General features: G+C 43.9%; 5 protein-coding genes across 7 annotated transcripts; 2 read left to right on the top strand and 3 right to left on the bottom strand.

Annotated features, from left to right (window-relative positions):
* The first annotated feature begins 424 nt into the window (after positions 1 to 424).
* On the top strand, positions 425 to 6,732 carry LOC119556394 (post-GPI attachment to proteins factor 2-like). The gene is made up of 5 exons (XM_037868570.1): positions 425 to 735; positions 2,739 to 2,927; positions 3,472 to 3,736; positions 3,804 to 4,022; positions 4,553 to 6,732. Exons 1-5 carry the CDS (start codon positions 583 to 585, stop codon positions 4,711 to 4,713), a joined length of 987 nt encoding a protein of 328 aa, XP_037724498.1. The 5' UTR covers positions 425 to 582; the 3' UTR covers positions 4,714 to 6,732.
* Positions 6,733 to 6,850: 118 nt separating this feature from the next.
* Positions 6,851 to 9,333, bottom strand: LOC119556392 (transmembrane protein 185B). Of its 3 annotated transcripts, none has more exons than XM_037868568.1 (5): positions 9,261 to 9,333; positions 9,039 to 9,203; positions 8,889 to 8,959; positions 7,870 to 8,444; positions 6,851 to 7,803 (listed from the first exon to the last, which is right to left on the bottom strand). In XM_037868568.1, exons 2-5 carry the CDS (start codon positions 9,074 to 9,076, stop codon positions 7,411 to 7,413), a joined length of 1,077 nt encoding a protein of 358 aa, XP_037724496.1. In that variant the 5' UTR covers positions 9,077 to 9,203; positions 9,261 to 9,333; the 3' UTR covers positions 6,851 to 7,410. The 3 variants fall into 3 exon arrangements, with proteins under 3 accessions (XP_037724496.1, XP_037724497.1, XP_037724495.1); XM_037868569.1 differs by having other exon boundaries at positions 9,039 to 9,200; positions 9,261 to 9,322; XM_037868567.1 differs by having other exon boundaries at positions 9,039 to 9,321.
* An 86-nt stretch (positions 9,334 to 9,419) lies between these two features.
* LOC119556783 (NADH-cytochrome b5 reductase-like) lies at positions 9,420 to 14,128 on the top strand. The gene is made up of 2 exons (XM_037869217.1): positions 9,420 to 10,388; positions 14,021 to 14,128. Exon 1 carries the CDS (start codon positions 9,420 to 9,422, stop codon positions 10,371 to 10,373), a length of 954 nt encoding a protein of 317 aa, XP_037725145.1. The 3' UTR covers positions 10,374 to 10,388; positions 14,021 to 14,128.
* On the bottom strand, positions 10,766 to 13,093 carry LOC119556782 (band 7 protein AGAP004871). The gene is made up of 4 exons (XM_037869216.1): positions 12,867 to 13,093; positions 11,410 to 11,923; positions 11,180 to 11,345; positions 10,766 to 11,116 (listed from the first exon to the last, which is right to left on the bottom strand). The coding sequence occupies exons 1-4, from the start codon at positions 13,033 to 13,035 to the stop codon at positions 10,913 to 10,915; spliced, it is 1,053 nt and encodes a 350-aa protein (XP_037725144.1). The 5' UTR covers positions 13,036 to 13,093; the 3' UTR covers positions 10,766 to 10,912.
* A 192-nt stretch (positions 14,129 to 14,320) lies between the features above and the next one.
* LOC119556781 (band 7 protein AGAP004871) lies at positions 14,321 to 18,086 on the bottom strand. The gene is made up of 4 exons (XM_037869215.1): positions 17,807 to 18,086; positions 14,989 to 15,505; positions 14,763 to 14,928; positions 14,321 to 14,698 (listed from the first exon to the last, which is right to left on the bottom strand). The coding sequence occupies exons 1-4, from the start codon at positions 17,970 to 17,972 to the stop codon at positions 14,465 to 14,467; spliced, it is 1,083 nt and encodes a 360-aa protein (XP_037725143.1). The 5' UTR covers positions 17,973 to 18,086; the 3' UTR covers positions 14,321 to 14,464.
* Between the last annotated feature and the right edge of the window lie 1,124 nt (positions 18,087 to 19,210).

The raw sequence follows: 19,210 nt of genomic DNA, 5'->3' as shown, positions 1-19,210 counted from the left end.
AGAGACTCTGTTTTTGTGCACGAATGGTTCATATTGACTTATGTACATATGTGTTATTTGTAAAACATAAACTGTCAGAGCAATTTATTTTTTTTATATAAAGTAACATTCCTTCCCTAAGGATAACGGAACTCTTGGAACATAGTCTGCAACAAGCCTAGCTCAATTTAAGAATTAACTTTTAAAAAACTTGTTTAACAGAAAACTCTTTTACTTATAGCGTTCGGTTGAATTTGAAATAGTTACCCGCCACACATAACGGTACTATCGCCAGTGTGACCCTGCCAACGTGTTGAGCAGAAAAGCTAACGGTAAATCGGCAGTGTGGCCCTGCCAACGGGCTGGCCAGTGTGACCAGGGCCAGCTGGAAGGCAGAGGAGTGGATGCAGGCATCGAAATGGATGGGGAAAAGCGCTCCGTGGTGGAGCAGCCGTAGCAGTTGCGAGAGAGGCGCGCGCGCGGTCACAACTCGGCGACGGCAGCGTTGGGGCATGCAAATTATGCCAAATAGCATCATCGACGGGAGCACGAGCAGTAGCAGCAGCAGCAGCAACGTCAGCAGCGCCGACAACCGATCAGAAAATGCAGCAGGGCACAGGAGAGGCAACGTCTTCGGCGGCAGATAGCGGGAAGGGGGCGACGGACCTGGCGTCCAGGTCCGCTGGCGACGGCGGCGGAGGCGGCGGGAACAGCTGCTCCTCCGGCGAATCCGGATCCGGCGACCCAGCAGCAGCGGTGAGATTCGTTTTCGTGTTTTCCCAGGGAAATAACAATCGAATTTCCTTCATTTTTTTCTGTGTGTGTGTGTGTGTGTATTTATGGTTTGTTTGGCCTGGCCAAAAATTATATAACTTTAAGCGGAGGTAGCGCACGCTTAGTGACCTCCCAGACCCCCGCTCACCCATCACCCATTAAACCCCCCGGCCACTGCACATAAAAACCGTGCGGGGGTGTTTGTGTGTGTGCGCCCGTTTTATTTTCCATGGTCCTCGGCTTGTTTGTTGTAATTTTCCGCAGCAACCGCGCATGCCACCCCCTGGACTGCCCTCCCCTACACTTTTCCACACCGAAAATATTTTTCAAATCAGTCCAAATTTATCTATTTGTACTTGATCCCCCAGGATTATGTGAATTTTGAACTTCAAAAATGTTCATACTTTCCTAAAAAGCTTGAAAAACTTTTTAGTTTCTAAGCAAATTTAATAGTTTAACTTTAATTTCGAAAACATTTTACATTTGGTATGAAATATTCGAAGCAAAGAAACATAATTAATTTAAAAAAAGAATATCTCCTAATAAATGTGTTATGGATAAAAAGATCTAAATCTAAATCTTGTAATATAAGAATAAATTAATCATAAACTTGTAGTTTTGAGTTAAAATACATATACTATATTGCAAATTGCCATTATTAATGTTATAGCAAATTAAAGTAAAATCAAAACAAATAAACTTTTAAACTATAATTGATATTTTAAACTTCAGTTACATGCAATTCAAAAAATACGTGCAGTAAATTTAAGTTAAAAAACCTAAATAAATTCTGGAATTTTTCGAATATACTTAGATCTTGGAAAATGTTTTCCGTGCACATTTCTTAACGTATCACGCTGTTTTCCACATTTCCACAATTATTTTGTTTTTCTCTCTGGCTTGCCTAATTTTCGAAATGCGTTTATTTACTTTGCGGCGCTTGTTTGTTTGGTTCTTGTTCTCGTTCTGGTTCTCGTTCTCATTCTCGTTTTAATCATTTATTCGATTTCGCCATGTCCTTGTGAAATCGTGGAATCGCCCCCGCGCTTGTGCCAGTTTCAGTTTCCCGGCATCTTTCTTGCTTCCGGTGTCCTGATTTAATCGCAGCACATATTTAATGTCATTCCCGACGCCCGACCAATTTCCCATTAATTTTGTGCTAATTAATTTTGGCCAGCTGCTGGCTGGCTGGTAGATTGGTAGATTGGTATTGGTTACGTCAGGGGCAGCTCGTCTATTTTTGGCCCATAATCCTTTGCTGCTCCGGAGCGACACAACAGAACCGGAGAGAGCCTTTCACCAGAGAGCGAGTGGCCTTGCCACCCCCTAGATATCATACCATACCCATATCCGCAGCCAAACCGTAAACACACCATGCCGTACCCTATCATATCCTATCCCCCCCCTCAAGGACTTGTTTATTTATAACTCCGGCTCATCCAATTTGGGATGCCAGGCGGACCTCATCCATTATTCAGCCTTTCACTAGGTTGGCGTATTCGCATATCGCATATCGCATAGTTTCCGCCTCTATTTGCTGCGCCTCATTATTTGTCTTTTGTTTATTGATTTATTCACACCTCTTTTTTGTTATTTTTCCTTTATTTTTAGCGCTTTTTCGTTGTTGTGCATTAACCAAATCGAAAACAGGGCCACCACTCCTTCTTCGCATCCCTTCACTCAAGAGGTAAAACCACTGTAGTTCTGAGGAAGCTATCTAGTTTACCCAAAACTCTAATGTATATTTATTATTTTTTAAATGTTTTAAACTTCGTGCAATTCAAAGATATCTTAGTCATATTTTACCTCGTAGAATCCCTAAAAAAAGCTATATCTCGTCAACTTTAAATAAATTCTTAAATCTCTTTGACTTGGACTTTAATATTATATCTTGCCATGCCAAAGTAAATAAATCTTTAAAACAAATTAAAAAATTTCAAATTTTCCCATAGCAACTCGATCTTAATGTCCTGATCTACTTACAGACCAGCACAACGATTAGCTCCAAGCAGGAGGATTCGAGGGAGCCGAGGGAACAGGTGGCCATCCACTACCTGGCCAGCTTCCACGAGCTCTGCGTGGTCACCGCCCTGCTGCCCCTGGTGACGCTCTTTACGTGCTTCGTGACCGCCTACGTCTTCCAGTACGACGATGTACACGAGACACATTGCCGCGTGAGTTGAAGGGCTCCTGGGGATCGGGATGGGGATGGGTTTGGGGATGGGGGACATGTCCAGGGCGGGGCGCGGTTAACTGCTCCAATCGCAGCTAATCCCGTGGCCAACAAATCACTGTCATCCTCGCGGGACTCCGTGCGAGATAGGAGACACGCAAATTCACTTTTCTAAACGATTCGCTCACAAAACACAGAACATCGCTCAAAATGATTAATGTCGTAAACACAGTCGCCACCGCTTTAAAATTAAGATTGTTTTTTTTTCAAATTATATTTTGATCGCAGATATATTTCAAGTGTATCTTTTATTTTACTTAAGCGATGACTTATTTATTTAAAGCCTATTTTAAAAGTACAAAAAATGTATATTATTGATTTCATTTAGTTCAACCATACTTATGTTTGCAATTTCAATAAGTTTAATGTAAAATATTTTTATGTACTATATTTAAAATTGCATTTTACTCTAGTCATGTTATGATTGAGTTAGCTTAAAGCTATATTAAAGATACATTTTAATAACGCCTGTTTTCCCTCCCTAGGTCTACAACATAATACCCTCGATAAGTGCAATTACCGGAGTCAGCCCGCAGCGCTACTTCTGGCGCTTTAGCATCGCGCTCCACATCGGACCGCGCATCCCCATCGCCTTCGTCTACAAGAACTACTACCGCTCGCAGCTGCGTCGGATCAGTCCCGCCCAGGTGCCTCAGACCAGCGCTCTCATCACGCTGATCCTGGTGCTCAACTGCATCGAGATCGCGTCCCTGGGCGGCGTCACCTATATATCTAATCGAGAGAACTATCGTATGTCAAAGACTACTCCTATTCCTCTGGATATCTTCACTCATACCCATTCGTTTCTTTGTTTTAGCCGTTCACGAACGCATCTTTATCACGTTCATGGTATGTTCGCTGTGCTACATGCTGGCCACGATCAAGCTGAACGGCATCCTCAACGCCGGACAATCGCTGACCGAGCAGCAGCGCCTGTCCATCAAGTGGAAGAAGATCCTCTTCGCCGTCTCCATCCTGAGCACCATCGGATTGCTGGTGTTCTTCGCCAAACACCGCTTCTACTGTCACGACTTGGGTGAGACCCTAACCAGCTATCTTTATCTTTAAGCTACGTATAGATACAATTTATCATATAATTTTGAACATACCTAACATCATCCTAATCTACTATCATATCATTTTTACATTCAGCAATTTAAATTTTTACATTTAACTACCTATAACTATATTTTCAAATATGAACTTGATGTTCATCACTGACATAATATAAGATTCAAAACATAAAGAAACATTTTAAACGTATAAAAGTATCATATATGATACCTATAGGTATGAAATTAATCTGAAAACTTAGTTTGGATATCAAGTATTAACTTGATATGTATCATATCTCCTATTTTTATATGAAATAGGATTCAAAACACAAAGAACTTATCATCTTATTTTAAACATATAAAATACCAACTTAAGTTTTCTATAATATCACAATAATCTGAAAATGTAATTAAGATATTATAAAAAATCAAATTGATGTCCTTAAATGGAGATGAGCTATTCCATCAATATTTGCTTGATAATTTACTATTTTCTTTACTATCTTTATAGCCTTCAGTTGGTTCGCGTTCTTCGAGTACTTGATCGCCATCGCCAACATGCTGTTCCACTTCACCATCATCTGGGACTTCCCCTCGCAGTTCATGATGATCGTGCAGGGACCCCGCGAGAACCTCGCCCAGTACTTGAGCAGCAGGCCGAAAGTGGACTAGATTGGACCCCCGACTCCTGACTAGACCCCACCTGCATGCCACTCTTCTCCAGTGTATAGTGTGTCTAATTCCCATACGAAACGTACAATTAACGAACTTCTTCAACTTTAAAACTAAGCGCTTCCATACCGATCAACAACTATTAGCAATCTTCTTTTCTCTTCGATTCTCTGTCACACCAACGTAACAAACCCGAAACCCAAACCAGAATTAAGGAAATGAAATCCGAAACGAAAGCGAAATGTTCCATAGTTCCACGATTAATATAAATATTAAATATACAAAGTATGTAAAGAAATTGCCCGATCAGAGGGCATACCGTTCTATGTACACATTCTAAATACGTGAAATAAGTTACCTAAGAATTAAGTGCACCCTAAACAAAACAAAAGCAACCAACAATATTGTAATAATTGTGTATGCCTAATGGATCGCAGCTCGCCAGATCTCATGTCAATTTTGAATCTAACCCAAAGGAGCCAACAAGGGGCGACCAGCGTCAGCGTTTCATTTCCTAGGCAGTAATTAAATAGAAGTCGTATTACTTACCACTTAGTACATATCGTTTATACAGCGGGATATAGCCTCCTCCTTGGGGAGCTATTGGGGCCCTATTGGCCTTCCCCGAAACAAATAGAAACAGAAAAACCATTGAAACAGAATTCAGACAATAGCCATTAAGCTGCGACATTACGGGCAACGAACAACAGATTCAGAGCAGTGATGGGAAGTATCTAGGTAGTTCATCTTATTCAGTGTTTAGCCTAGCCCATAGGCTCAAAATTTGTATTTCTAAAATGTGTAATATTTTATTGTTCGGAACCAAAGAGCTCCCGCCAGGGATGAAAGTCTGAGAAACTGAATCAAGTCAGAAATTCAAAAAGGTTTAAATCTCCATCTACTCTGATTTTAATCCCGAAACCTGCCTAGTTAAAAAAAAAAGCTGTACCTTTCCCGTCACTGTTCGTAAGATCGGAAAATCTGGATTGTACGAGGTCAGAATAAATAAATGTAGCGAATAAACAATTGTTCTTAGCCAACTTTAATAGCGAAATTTGAAAACCTGAGAAATAAGATAGGCAGAATCCACAGTATTTGCTGAGCGATCGGGTGAAAACCATAGGCCCATAGGTAACCGAATTGTGAACCAGATTAGGGTCAATATATATATATTTTGCAGTAACGGAGACGCGTAGCTATTTTTTTCTCCACAAGAGTATTTAGCCTAAGTCGAAGAGGGTTTAAATTGATATTACTTATTTAACTTTGTACTATACACACACCAGAGTCAAGCGGAAGCTCTTATACCATAAGTAATATTATTACCTTCATTATTATTATAACGATTATGCATTGTATTTGCGGGGGATCGGCGATCAAAGTGAACATCCTGTATTTCCCGAAAACCGAACATCGTATAGCTAAACGAATGAAACAATTGTTAAATCTCACACAAAATTGATATTTGTACGGATACTCACTCGAAATGATATATGTACTCAAGCCCACGCCCACTAAAGCGATATGTTATGCAATAGTTGAGTTGCCAGTTGCACCTTGCGATCGAGCAAATATATATTTGAATTATTGTTGATGTTTGCAGGCCCTGGGTTTAGCTTGCACCCACTATATCGCCTCACCTTATCCAACTAGCCTTGTCCCGCTCCGTTTCGATTTTCCACTTATGTGCCTCTCTCTTTCGCCCCCCAAGGATATGTACTTCCATGCGATCCAAGGAGTGTGGATATATACCTATATAACCCATGTAGATGCGCTCTATATACGTATTTCTCTCATCGGCCACTTCCTAATTGATTTAACCGGCAAAAAGCAGCGGCTCTGGGATGACCACTTTTTAAAATGCAACTTTTTACCTTTGCATACAATTTTAGGCGTCACAACGTAAGAGAATTAATTTAAAAAAACCAAAAACAAATTAACTATGAAATATGTAAACTTTGTAGCTTCCTAATTTGAATAAAGATTAATACAACTTACAATTTACTTGTGAAACTTAAACTCCACTCTGATTTTTTCTATATCCCGTTTTACTTTTACCAGGATTATAGGCCTGATCATAGGTCCTTCCAATCCAACACCTAAAAATAAGTCGAAATCGCTATTCCATTTTGTGTTGGAAGCACTTAAGTATATTTCTTGTTTTCTTGTAGTTTTGTAAATTATTTACACTTTATCGTAGGGCATTACACATAAGTGAATTCTCAGAGTGTGAGGGATGTAGCATATATTAGCACATATATAAGGCCGAGAGTCAAGTGTTGTATGGTGCGGTCTTGTTCAGTTTGATAAACAGAATTGTGGTCAAGGTGATGGTCGATTTGGGTCTGGGTTGGGCACAGCAACCAGTGTGGTCAGGGCCTCTATATATGTACGGCTATTATATGCAGGCGGATGCGAGGGGGCGATAGGCGTGGCTGGGGGGCGGCATGGGGTGTTAGCAGTTGTCTTACAATTAAAATTCAGTACGAGTCTAAAAGCTACGGCCGATGTGTGAGTCTGTTTGGGTATGCAATGGTTATGTATAATATATATATGAACACCTGAACAAAGGTGTGCGGCGTCGCCGTCTCCGTGTGCGCGTGCTGAGAGGCTGTCCTTAGGGCTACGTGGTTCTTGCTATTTATTGTTGCTGTTGCTCCTGTGCAGTGCTGGCCGTCTATACATGTGTATATTTATCTAGTCCGGCAGGTCGATGCTGACGAAAGGCACCACCGGCTTGAGGATGTCGTTCTTGGCCCCCTTCTTGCTCTTCTTGTCGTGCTTGCCAAACTCGTGCAGCTGCTCGCTGGCCGCCATGCTCGTCGACGAGGAGGTGGCATCCAGCGGCATGGACTGCCCGGCATTGCTATGCGTTTCCGGGTGGTAGCTGATGTTGCCGTACTCCTGCAGGAACGGCATCGCGGACAACAGAAACTGGCTAAAGGACTTGCGGATGCCGAACCACCACATGTTGCCGCCCTTGGCCGTGAAACTGAGGATGATTAGCGCCAGAATGGAAACGAGCAGCGGCGAGAAGACCACGATGTACGGGAACTTGAGCTCGCCGTCCAGCTTGTCACAGATGACGACCTGTCGGAATGGATGGTATGGTTAGTATGGTTTCGTTTCTTCACCGGTTTTAATGAGGGCCCTTACCTGAAAGCAGAGCAGTGGCAGCACCGTGCAAATGTTTCCCACCGCCGCGTTCAATGCCGCCTTCTTCTGCTGCAGCGAGACCTCCGGCGTGCGCATCATGATGCCACAGAAGATGATGTTGTACAGCACGCTGACCAAGCTCAGGCATATAACGATCCACATTGGCACGAACACCACGTCCCAGTTCCAGTAGACAAAGCGATCCAGCTTCAGCGGCAGCGAGACAAACTGCAGCGCATTGACCGCCAAGAAGAGCTCCAGCTCGAAGGAGCGATCGTGCTTGACGGCCCAAACGCAGGCGCCCACGCTCACCACCGAGCCGAAGATCAGCGGGATGAAGACCAGCACCCACAGGTGGCGGTCCGAGGTCAGCTTATCGCAGGCCAGCAGCTCGAACATCAGGAGGATCAGGTGAAGGGCCAGCGAGATGAGCATCGCCTTGAACTGCGTGTAGGCGTCGCCCTCGAGGCGGTAGTGGGGATACCGGCACCAAACGATGGCGCCCACGATGGCGCCCAGGATGGCGGTGCACTTCCATATCCACAGCGGTGTGAAGATCGCCCAGTAGGGCCAGTCTGTGAAAGGGCATTCGATTAGACAACTATACAAAAATGAACTGATTCTTCTAGTTTGTGATAACTTATCCCACGTCTTGGGATAAACATAGAATAGACTTTCCTAGCTATTTAAAGATAGAGCTATCTATCAAGAAGAATTTAGTAGCGAATATAAGATTATCCGTTGAACATACTATCATATAGTACCTCCCATCCCATACATAACTAGACAACTATCATATAACTGGCTAAATCGAGGATTCCTCTAGATCCCTTTGTTACCCATGCGTTGAGAGGATAATATATGTCCGTAGTAGATGGATGGGAGGAACTCCTTCTGCAGAAGGTAGTTCACAAGGCACCAAACTGGAGTATTCTGCTATATCCCCTTGTTATTCTCGGGATGCGAGATGAATGGAGCTGGTGAAGTGGCCTTAGATCCCACCGAGAAGCAGTACCAACCTATGAAATTGTCCAGGCGCAAGGCGAAGAGCGTGACAAAGGTGAACAGGCTGCAGTGCACGATGAATTTGCTGCAAGAGAACATGGCCGATTAGGGATTGGATCTCCTCCGTCGCGCTCCGCGCACGTCCACAGTCGGGGGCTTCTCACCAGGGATTGAAGTCGCGGAACAGGGATTCCAGGTTCATGTTGCTGGCGACACCATAGAGATGTGGACACTTGGACACGGGACACCTGGTAACTGGACACTAGTTGCTCTGCTTGTGGGCTCTCGCCGCACTGCGTCCGATCTCCGCGGGAGCGGGGGTGGTGCTGCTGGTTGTGGGATGGGGGGCAGTTAGTACTCGGTGCCTGGTGTCGATCTGAACTGACCCTCTTTATTTATTCCCTTCTCTTTGTTTTATTTACACACTATTGACCTGACACTTTTTTTCGAAACTAAAAAAAACCAAGGTATTGGAGATGGTAGTTATACCGATAGGCAGTATTTAAATACTAGTTTTAGTACCAATTAAAATACCGCCAAAATTGATGGCTTCAATGACAAATCACGATACGGATTCGCAGGATGCTGAGGCGCAGGAGGAGCTGCTGCAGGACTCCGACTGCTGCGGCAACGGCTGCACCCACTGCATCCTGGACAACAAGCCCCGCCCGAGCAAGCGCGTCCTTCTGGCCGGCAAACGCAATGTGATCCTGAGCTACACGAAATTCCGGCTTTTGCGGCGGGAATCGCTGGATGGCCAGGTGCTTCTCCTGCACTTTGGCCACGCAGCCGAGGCGGAGACGGAGACGGAGGACACGGTGCTGGACATCCCACCCGGACACCATGTAATGATGCGTGTGGGCTCCCTGTTGCGTCCCTATTCGCCCTACTGGAGCGACTTCCAGGCCAAGGAGTTCCGGATTCTGGTGAAGCTGCAGCGGGGAGGGCCCATGTCCCGCCACCTCGCTGTCGTGCGGCCCAACGATCTGCTGGAGTTCCGCGGACCGATCGGGCAGTACGTGCACGACCCAACGGAGGCCAAGTGCATCTATATTCTCGCCCAGGGCGTGGCCATTGCACCCACTTTGCCGCTGGTCCGGCAGGTGCTCGAGAACGAGGAGGACATGAGTCGCCTGTGGCACCTGGTGTGCGCCCGCGACCTGCAGCATGTCTACTTCCGCGAGGAGCTGCTTGAGTTCGCCCAATTCTGGAACTACAGGAGCTGCCTCTACCTGCCCCATCAGCAGTGCGAATCTGCCGCTTGCCAGGAGGCGGGACACTGCGATCAGGAGTGCCCAAATCTCCGGCGGAGTCTGCGCTACAGGGAGACGGCCAAGGTATGCCGCTTGGATGCCTCCGGACTGGCCACCCACGCCAATCCCTCCATACCCGGACAGCGCGTGCTCATCGTGGCCGGAGACGCAAACTTCCAGAGGACCATGGCTCAAAGTGCCACCCATTCCTTGGCCGTGGAGCCGGCCCACATATATTTGTTGTAAATGGCAAGGAAAATTGTAAGTCTCTTTCGTTATTTTTGATAGTTAGAAAATATTAACACCTTGATTTTACTTTGTCTAACCAAGTTTTATTTATTATCTGGTTGTGGGGTGATTGCATCCCTTATTTAAGTTGAATTCAATGAAATCATCATTAAAATTAATTATTGGTTATTTATAAAATTGTATAACCTTATTTGGGAACCTTGTGTATCGTGATCACAAAGAAAAACATTTTTAATCTTTTGATTAAAATTATAAAATAAGTGTTCTTTTCAAATTTGTTAATACAAAATACAAAAAAGAAAGAAAAGCTTTTATCAATTAAATTAGAAAAATCTCATATCCTGACTAATTTCAGTTAAATTTTAAGGGAATGTCCCACAGATGGATGATTTTCCGCAATGTCAATTAGAATTTAATAGAATAATCAAATATAAACCATATCAGTTATTTTATAACTTTCTAATACCGTTTTCCTTTGCGAAAAAAAGGAGAAATACTCAAGATCTGCGATCTCTGCGCAATACGTTTCGGTTATATCATAGGTTTGTCTTGGGCCAAGCGGCCTGGGCGTTCAAGAGCAGGTTGTCTGACTTCTCCTGCTCTTGCGGAGGCTGCGGTGGCGGCCCCATCAAGTGGGCGTACTTGGCCAGGTACGGGGTCAGCAGCTCCATGGGCAGGGGGAAGATGATCGTGGAGTTCTTCTCCGCCGAGATGCTGCTCAGGGTCTGCAGGTAGCGCAGCTGTGGAAGAGAGTTCGGCTGGTGATCGGAGCTCTGGAGGTGATGGGCGAGGTCAACACTCACCTGCAGCGCTGAGGGGCTCGAGGAGATGACATCGGAGGCCTCCTTGAGGGCCGTGGCGGACTTCTTCTCGCCCTCGGCGGCAATCACCTTGGCACGGGCATCGCGGGCGGCCTCTGCCTCGGCGGCCATGGCACGCTGCATGGAAACCGGCAGGGAGACGTCCTTGCTGCAAGTGATCGATCAGGATCAGGATCAGAAATAAACAAGGATTGGCAATGCCCTAAACTTACATCTCCACGCGCTCCACCATGACGCCCCAGGGCTCGGTGGCCTCATCCAAAGTGGACTGCATGGTGTGGGCCAGGATCTCGCGCTCGGTGAGCAGCTCAGAGAGATTGCGGGTGCCGACGATGTTCCGCAGCGTGGTGGCGGCCAGCAGGCGGGTGGATAAGCTGTAGTCCTCCACCTGAATCACTGCGTACAGGGGATCGCTGATCCGATAGTAGACCACCGCATCCACGGTGACCGTCACCGAGTCCTTTGTCAGCATCTCCTGCTGCGGCACATTGAAGGTAACCGTCCGCAGGTCCACCTTGCGGTACTCATCGATGCACGGCAGGATGAAGAACATGCCCGGACCACGCGCCCCGCCGCTCAGCCTGCCCAGCCGGAAGATAATCGCCCGCTCGTACTCCGCCACCACCTTGAAGCAGATGAAGATGGCGATGGGCGAGGTGATGATGAAGACCAGCACAGAGAAGAAGGTCACCACCCACTCCATGAAGCCCTTCGGCTCGTTCTCCGCTGCAAAACAAAAGTGTAGTGAAAGATTGTTTTAGGATTTGGCAGACGGCTGACCATTATTGCATCTTTTATTTTATTTTTCAAATATTCCAAAAGGAGAACGTAGATAAGGCTGTTTCCTATTTCCAAGTGGAAGCTCACGATTCTTCAAGTACTTTCTTCTTGTAATTTCGAGACTCCGGGAAGTCACCACTTACTTGAGTAAACTTATCTTCATTTCATTGAGAAATACGGGGACTTTTTTATAACATTCTCTAAGAAAGCAATAGCCACAAGTATAAAGATATCCGCAAACAAAGAAAACATATATCAATTAAATTAAAAAAGTACTGGATAAATGGCAATCACCAATGGGCATTTTCTTATCTACAAATCAATAAAAATTCTTTTGATTAGAAATACTATTACAATTGCTTTGGTCGATGTGAGATATGCATCAATAAAAACTACAAACTAGGACGTCTTAGGAATTAATGAGGATTAAGTGGGATAATGATATACATTAAAAATTTTCCAACAACTATCTACTCCGATAATATCTTCCAATATGTTTATATTTTTAGATCCCCTATCAACTCCACTTGGGAATAATTGTGTGGTTGTTTTTTTGGGGTATTGATTACGGTTCGGCATTTACAAAATCGCCCGATAAGGTTGTTCAGGGTTATTGGTTTACGATTTTGCATGGCTCAAATATTTTTGGATGCAATTTCGCAGACCTCCAGAGCAACAAAACGTCTCACGCGATCAATTTTAAATCGTAATCTTATCTAAAACAGCGATTCCAGGAAAATACAGAGCTATAGTATCTCGTATCTACCGATCTGAAGTGGTTAATGGTTTACAGTATATAATGTCGGAATCTTTTGGTAGTTTGGATTAGGAACAGCGTAGCTGAGAGACTATTTCATATTTTGCAGTTCCTCTAAAAAGCACAACTTACAGGTCTTGAAGCCGCGGTACTGCTGAGTGGGTCCGGGAGTCCGAACTGGGTCCTCGGGAGCCAGTCCACCGGGGCCCATGTTGACCATGTAGGCCGTAGAGCTCGTAGGACCGGAGTTTCGCATGTCCTCGTAGTTGGCGTAGACGGGCGAATCCTGTTTCGGCTCCATCGTTGGATGTTCTTCGTTCCTCTCCGGTCGGCTATGCACTCGAAACTGTCGCGGGAACCGCCGCAAAACCAATCGGAATGCCCAAAAGCATTTCCACGTGATAAGAAGAGCGCGCAGTTCTCTCGAATGGAAAATATCGCATTGGCTTTATCGCACCATTGAGCTTCCGAGCGGCTCAAAAGCGGGGGCACATTGAGAAGAAAATCGCCAGTAAGTGAATCAATATAACCAAGTACCGAAATTGGTACTATATTATTGAAGATATTGTTTTTCTGTAAGGAAACCAACCCTCATCATTTATTTTCTTATATCAAAAATATCTTTCTTGATATACCGACTTCGTATTTTAAAAACCAGATCTTAAGAATAAGCTTTAATCCAGTGATCGTAAAGCTACTATGATGTAATATTCATAATTTTAGTAGAACCTACACTTTGTAATCCAGTGTAATTAAATCTGGGGAAAAACCTAGAACCCCCTCTTGAGACCGGCTTTGTAAATCGTTTGGCGTGGGCCAGTGATGAATCACTCTGCTCTGCAAGAAAACGCGATTACTCCGGCCAGCGATCAATGAAAACTTTTCTTATCAGCGCTAAAAGTATTCAACTTTTAATCAATTTGTAATCTCAGACAGAGTATAAAGACGCGGTCTTACTCACGAGTCAAGAGGTTAGCCCGGTCCAACCAACTGAATCGAGTGACTCATGCGACCTCAGAACTTATCTCTTCAACTCGTATATGTGGTATGCAAATCGAACGCAATTGTGTCATTTAGATAGGGTTCAAAAATCAAAAAAGGGGAAAACCCAGAAACGATTTTGTGTTTTATATATTATTAAATTTTTTTTTATTAGGTAGCTTTTGCCAAATCCATGATTTTTTTACCAATTTTTCTAGTACTTCTTAATAGTGTTCTTTTGTATTTGGCATAATTTGAGTCCTAACATACCACACAAACAATGTTTAATATTGGTTACTTTATAGTTAACGTCTCGGCTTAGGGCTAAGATGAATCATGGTTTTACAACAGTTAACGACAAAAAACATGATATAATACCCTGGAATACCCTGAATCTTGGAATACCATCGTAGATCAATATAAAGATTATCAGCAGATATTTTGTACTGGGAAGGATTATTCAAGGGTGATTTTCCAAGTTAAAGTCCAAAAAGAAATACATAATAAAATCTTTAAAAAGAATTCTGTTCGAATTCTTGGGTAACACGTTTCCCGGGTATTTCCCGGCCAGTTCCGCTGGGTGCCGCTGCTGCCGCCGTGCTCCACTACAGCAGGAAGCCAACGAGGTCGTCGTCATCGTCATCCGCCGATCGCACTGCTTCTCCTCCGGTCCGGCGCTGCTCCTGCTGGCGCCGCAGCTCGCAGCGATGCAGTGCCTCCAGATATGGCTGCAGCACCGACATCGAGCGTCACTGATGGTGCTGGTGCTGGTGCCGATGGAGCGGCGTGGCAGGAGCAGGAGGATGTTGCTGGTGTTGCTGCTGCTGGTGTTGCTGCAGCTGATGTTGCTGTTGCTGCTGCTGCTGGTGCTGCGAGTAGGCGTGGGTGTTCAGGAAGGGCGTGAGCAGCTCCATGGGCAGCGGAAAGATGATGGTCGAGTTCTTTTCGGTGGAAATGCTGCTCAGTGTTTGCAGGTATCGCAGCTGAAAGAGACAAGATTTAAACAGGATATTATATATTGCCTGTTCCAGGTGAACCTCAACTCACCTGCAGGGCGGATGGACTGGCGGAGATGATCTCGGAGGCTTCGCGCAGAGCTCTGGACGACTTCATCTCTCCCTCGGCGGCAATAACCTTGGCTCGCGCCTCCCTCGCCGCCTCCGCCTCGGCGGCCATCGCCCGCTGGAGGGCAGTTGGCAACGAGACGTCCTTGCTGCAAGTGGATCATGGTTAACGGAATGCTGGACTGAGTGTCCACCCACTGACTACTCACATCTCCACACGCTCCACCTTAACGCCCCAGGGATCGGTGGCCTCGTCCAGGGACATCTGCATGGTGTGCGAGATGGTCTCCCGTTCGGTCAAGAGCTCGGAGAGATTCCTGGTGCCGAGCACATTGCGCAGCGTGGTGGCCGCCAGGAGACTGGTCGAGTGGCTGTAGTTGTACACCTGGATGACCGCCTTTAGGGGATCACTGATGCGGTAGTAGACCACCGCGTCCACGGTGACCGTGACCGAGTCCTTGGAGAGTACCTCCTGAGGCGGCACGTCGAAGGAAACGGTGCGCAGGTCCACCGGATAGTAGTCGTCCACGCAGGGCAGCACAAAGAATACACCGGGACCGCGGGCTCCGCCGCTGCGCAGGCGCCCCATCCGAAAGATCACCGCACGCTCATACTCGGACACCACCTTGAAGCAGATGAACACCGAAATGGGAAAGGTGAGCACCATGATCAGCACGGACACCACCGTGGCCAGTATCTCCACGCAGCCCATGTCATCGTTTTCAGCTGTGGAAAGAACGTTCGAAAGTTTAATTATGAAAGTTTTAAAGGGTATCCTTCAAAGGGTAAACTTCAGTTTAATCAACTGCTGAAGAATTCACGGAGGGCTTTGTTTAGTTTGTATTCCTTAAAGGGTAAACTTCAGTTTAACCAACTACTGAAGAATTCACGGAGGGCTTTGTTTAGTTTGTATTCCTTAAAGGGTAAACTTCAGTTTAACCAACTACTGAAGAATTCACGGAGGGCTTTGTTTAGTTTGTATTCCTTAAAGGGTAAACTTCAGTTTAACCAACTACTGAAGAATTCACGGAGGGCTTTGTTTAGTTTGTATTCCTTAAAGGGTAAACTTCAGTTTAACCAACTGCTGAAGAATTCACGGAGGGCTTTGTTTAGTTTGTATTTCTTAAAGGGTAAACTTCAGTTTAACCAACTGCTGAAGAATTCACGGGGGGCTTTGTTTAGTTTGTATTCCTTAAAGGGTAAACTTCAGTTTAACCAACTGCTGAAGAATTCACGGAGGGCTTTGTATAGTTTGTACATATAACACTTGTCAGTCAAAGATCGAATTTGGGTAGAAAAAACGTTTGAAAAGTTTAATAAGGAATACTTTAAATGGTATCCCCTAGACTCGATTTAATCTGTCATCCATTCTAGCCATATGTTGAAAAGTTCGCGGAAAGCTCTGTGCATTTTGTATAACACCTGTCGGCCACAAATCAACTGGTAACCTGAACCGAAAGAAATGATTTACTATAACAACGTATTTCATTACTACATATTTCTGTTTAATTGAAAAGGTTGATTTGAAAATGTGTTTACTATTAATTTCTATAGGTAAGTAAACAAGTCACTGACCTAATAATTATTTGTATAAGCTACTTCTTTTATTATCCTTTTCAAATAGTCTTTTGTTTATTTATTTACGATGGAAAGTGGTTTCGGTGATCGCCAGCATATTCCACGGCTCTGTTTTGGGGCAATTAACTTGTACAAATTGCTTTTGATCTAGTACGAATGCCATAAATTCCATAAATATCCACGAATAGTTGCCTTGGATCGGTTGGTCCGAGCACTTTTTATGCTTGACTAACTATGTACATGGCAATGGGAATGGAAATGGGAATGGGAATGGGAACTTGTTGTTTATGGCTGCAGAGCTCGTGCTCGTGAATATGATCTCTGATTTTGTTGGTTTTCCCTTCTTTTTGTTTGGCTCTCTGGAACTATGTATTTATTTCCAGAGGTGGCCATGTTTACGTCCATGGCTGGGTGTTGAGTATTCCGCTGCTCTGTTTATCCTACGAGTTTCGACAATACGATCTATAACACGGATACGTACCGGTGCGTTCGATAATCTCTATTTATTTTTATATGTCGGCGCACAGTTTATATTGCATACTTCATAGGTGGTCGGTGTCGGTACGATCGATACGATTCAATACAATAGGCCCTGACTCGATGCGATCCTAAAAACTGTGCCGAACCATCGCAGATTCATCTTTCTGCTCAATGAAATGATTCATGGGACTCCGAATCGCCTCACCTCGCGCGTTGATTATGATTTTATATCGCATTAATCGCACATTTGCCCGAATTATGAATTATGAATTATTCTCGGGGGCTGCCGAAACACTAGAGTTTTGTGAGGTCATGTGTGTGGTATAATGTGAAAAACTATTTGTATCTGGCAGTCAATGTGCGTGTATTTTTATGAGCTAAACAAAGCGCCAAGCGAATAATTTGGTTATATGCATCTGGAAATCCGGTCCAGAAATCAGGGAAGTCTTGCCTACATACGTGTGGGCATATGCGAATTTTTTGGGTTCTTAACTTTGTAATAAGGCCAAAATTATCTTAAAATAAAAATGTTCATAGCTTTTTTAAATAGAGTTTCTATATGACTATAATCATGATATTGTCTTGACCTTAGTGTAGATATTTAAGATAAAACACTTTCTTTTATATTTTGTTTGTTATAATTTCTGAAACCTTTATAAGCCAATGTCAGCTTAAAATTCGTTATTATTATAGTTTTTATATTATTTAATTTATTTAATTTAATGTCAATAATGTTAAAAACGGTTAGATAAACCTATAAAATTCCATTTACTTTCAAATTTTTTTAAATCGTTTGGTGCGGCACAGATACCCAGGTTTTTCCCTACAAAAGTTTAGGAGTTAATGCGGAATATTAATCAAAAAATATTTAATTAATTAATTTAAATAGAACTGATTGTGAATAGATCAAAAATCCTGTTGACAAATAAGGTATAATTTTCGAACCCCTTTTTGGGTTCGATGTCTTACAGGTTTTGAGTCCTTGATAGGGCAGTGATGTGGGTGGTGGTATGTGGACCGCAATCTGCGGGGTGAGCGGGAAGGTCTCCGTCGAGGAGGAGGCCTGTATTCCACCCGATCCCGGCGATCCGACGTTCAGGCGGGCGCGATGCTGGTGCGGCGAGGCAGGATGCATTTTGGCAGGAGGCAGGTCGCGAGGAGTCGAGGCACCGATCTGATCGAACCGAACCGATTTCAAATCCACGGCTATTCCAAAGGAAACTAGTCGATCGAGAACTGCACGCGTCCAGCGCACGTTTTCAAATGAGCACGCCAAGATTCAACAACGCCAAACGCAGAGCCAAAGACAGGAAATATCAAACTATTCTACATATTATTCGATGTTTCGACTGGGGAATACCATACCATGCCGCACAAGAACATAAACTAATGGTGAATATGCTATGAAAACTGATGAACTCTATTTCTAAGTAACTGTAAGGATGAATACATTTTTTAAAAACGTTTCCTTATATCAATCAGTTCAGTTAAGAACTCATTTATCTAGCTAGAAAACACTTAAATCTAAACCTGTACATAAATATTTTGAATTTTTGTTGACTACATTTAATTTAGTTGAATATATTCGTGTACAATGCCTTTTATACTTGATAATTTTAAAAGGATTAGGCAATTATGTATACTTGACAATACCTTTAACTACTCCTGTTGACTCCTATTTTTAGACTTATTCGTTATAGATGTTTGAAAAACACACTAGTATCATTTGACCTCTGTATGTATTATACCCTAGATATACTAATTTAATGGGTATTATTAACTGTACCCTAGACGGAGGTGAAAACAACGGCGGTGGCAATCGTTCGGCTCATTTCACACATTTTCGGAGCCGAACGCTTTTCCCGCTTTTCCAAATTTCCCTACAAACACACAGACACGCGCATTGCTTTGATGGTAATTTAGTTCTTTTTGTTTAAATGATTGAAACGAACTACGAACAACTTCGCAGATGGAGATCATTTATAAACCACTTCATTGAGAGCATTCGGCAGTTTATTTGGGTTTCTTGTTCTTTAGATTGGGATGCCTGTGGGGAGGTGGGTGTAGGTGTATCTACATCTGAAGAGACTCCTCTCGTTCCTCATTTGTCTGAATCAAGACGCGAGGAGCAGGCGCTGGTGATCTATTATCGCCAAAGGTCAGAACTTTGGGCTCTCAAAACATCACGGGACTCGGTCTCCGGGGATTGGGCCCATAAAGCATAAATGAGAACATTAATGGTTTAACCAGAAGATTTACTACAACCAATGGAATGAAAATGTACAATAAATCTTGATGTCCTATCCCTACCAATTTTTTGAAAAATATATTATTAAAAAATCATTAATATCACAATTTTTGACTAGATATTTT

The sequence above is a fragment of the Drosophila subpulchrella genome, chromosome X (assembly GCF_014743375.2).
Source record: "Drosophila subpulchrella strain 33 F10 #4 breed RU33 chromosome X, RU_Dsub_v1.1 Primary Assembly, whole genome shotgun sequence".
NCBI lineage: Eukaryota > Metazoa > Arthropoda > Insecta > Diptera > Drosophilidae > Drosophila > Drosophila subpulchrella.
This window is presented reverse-complemented; position numbering and strand designations above follow the sequence as displayed.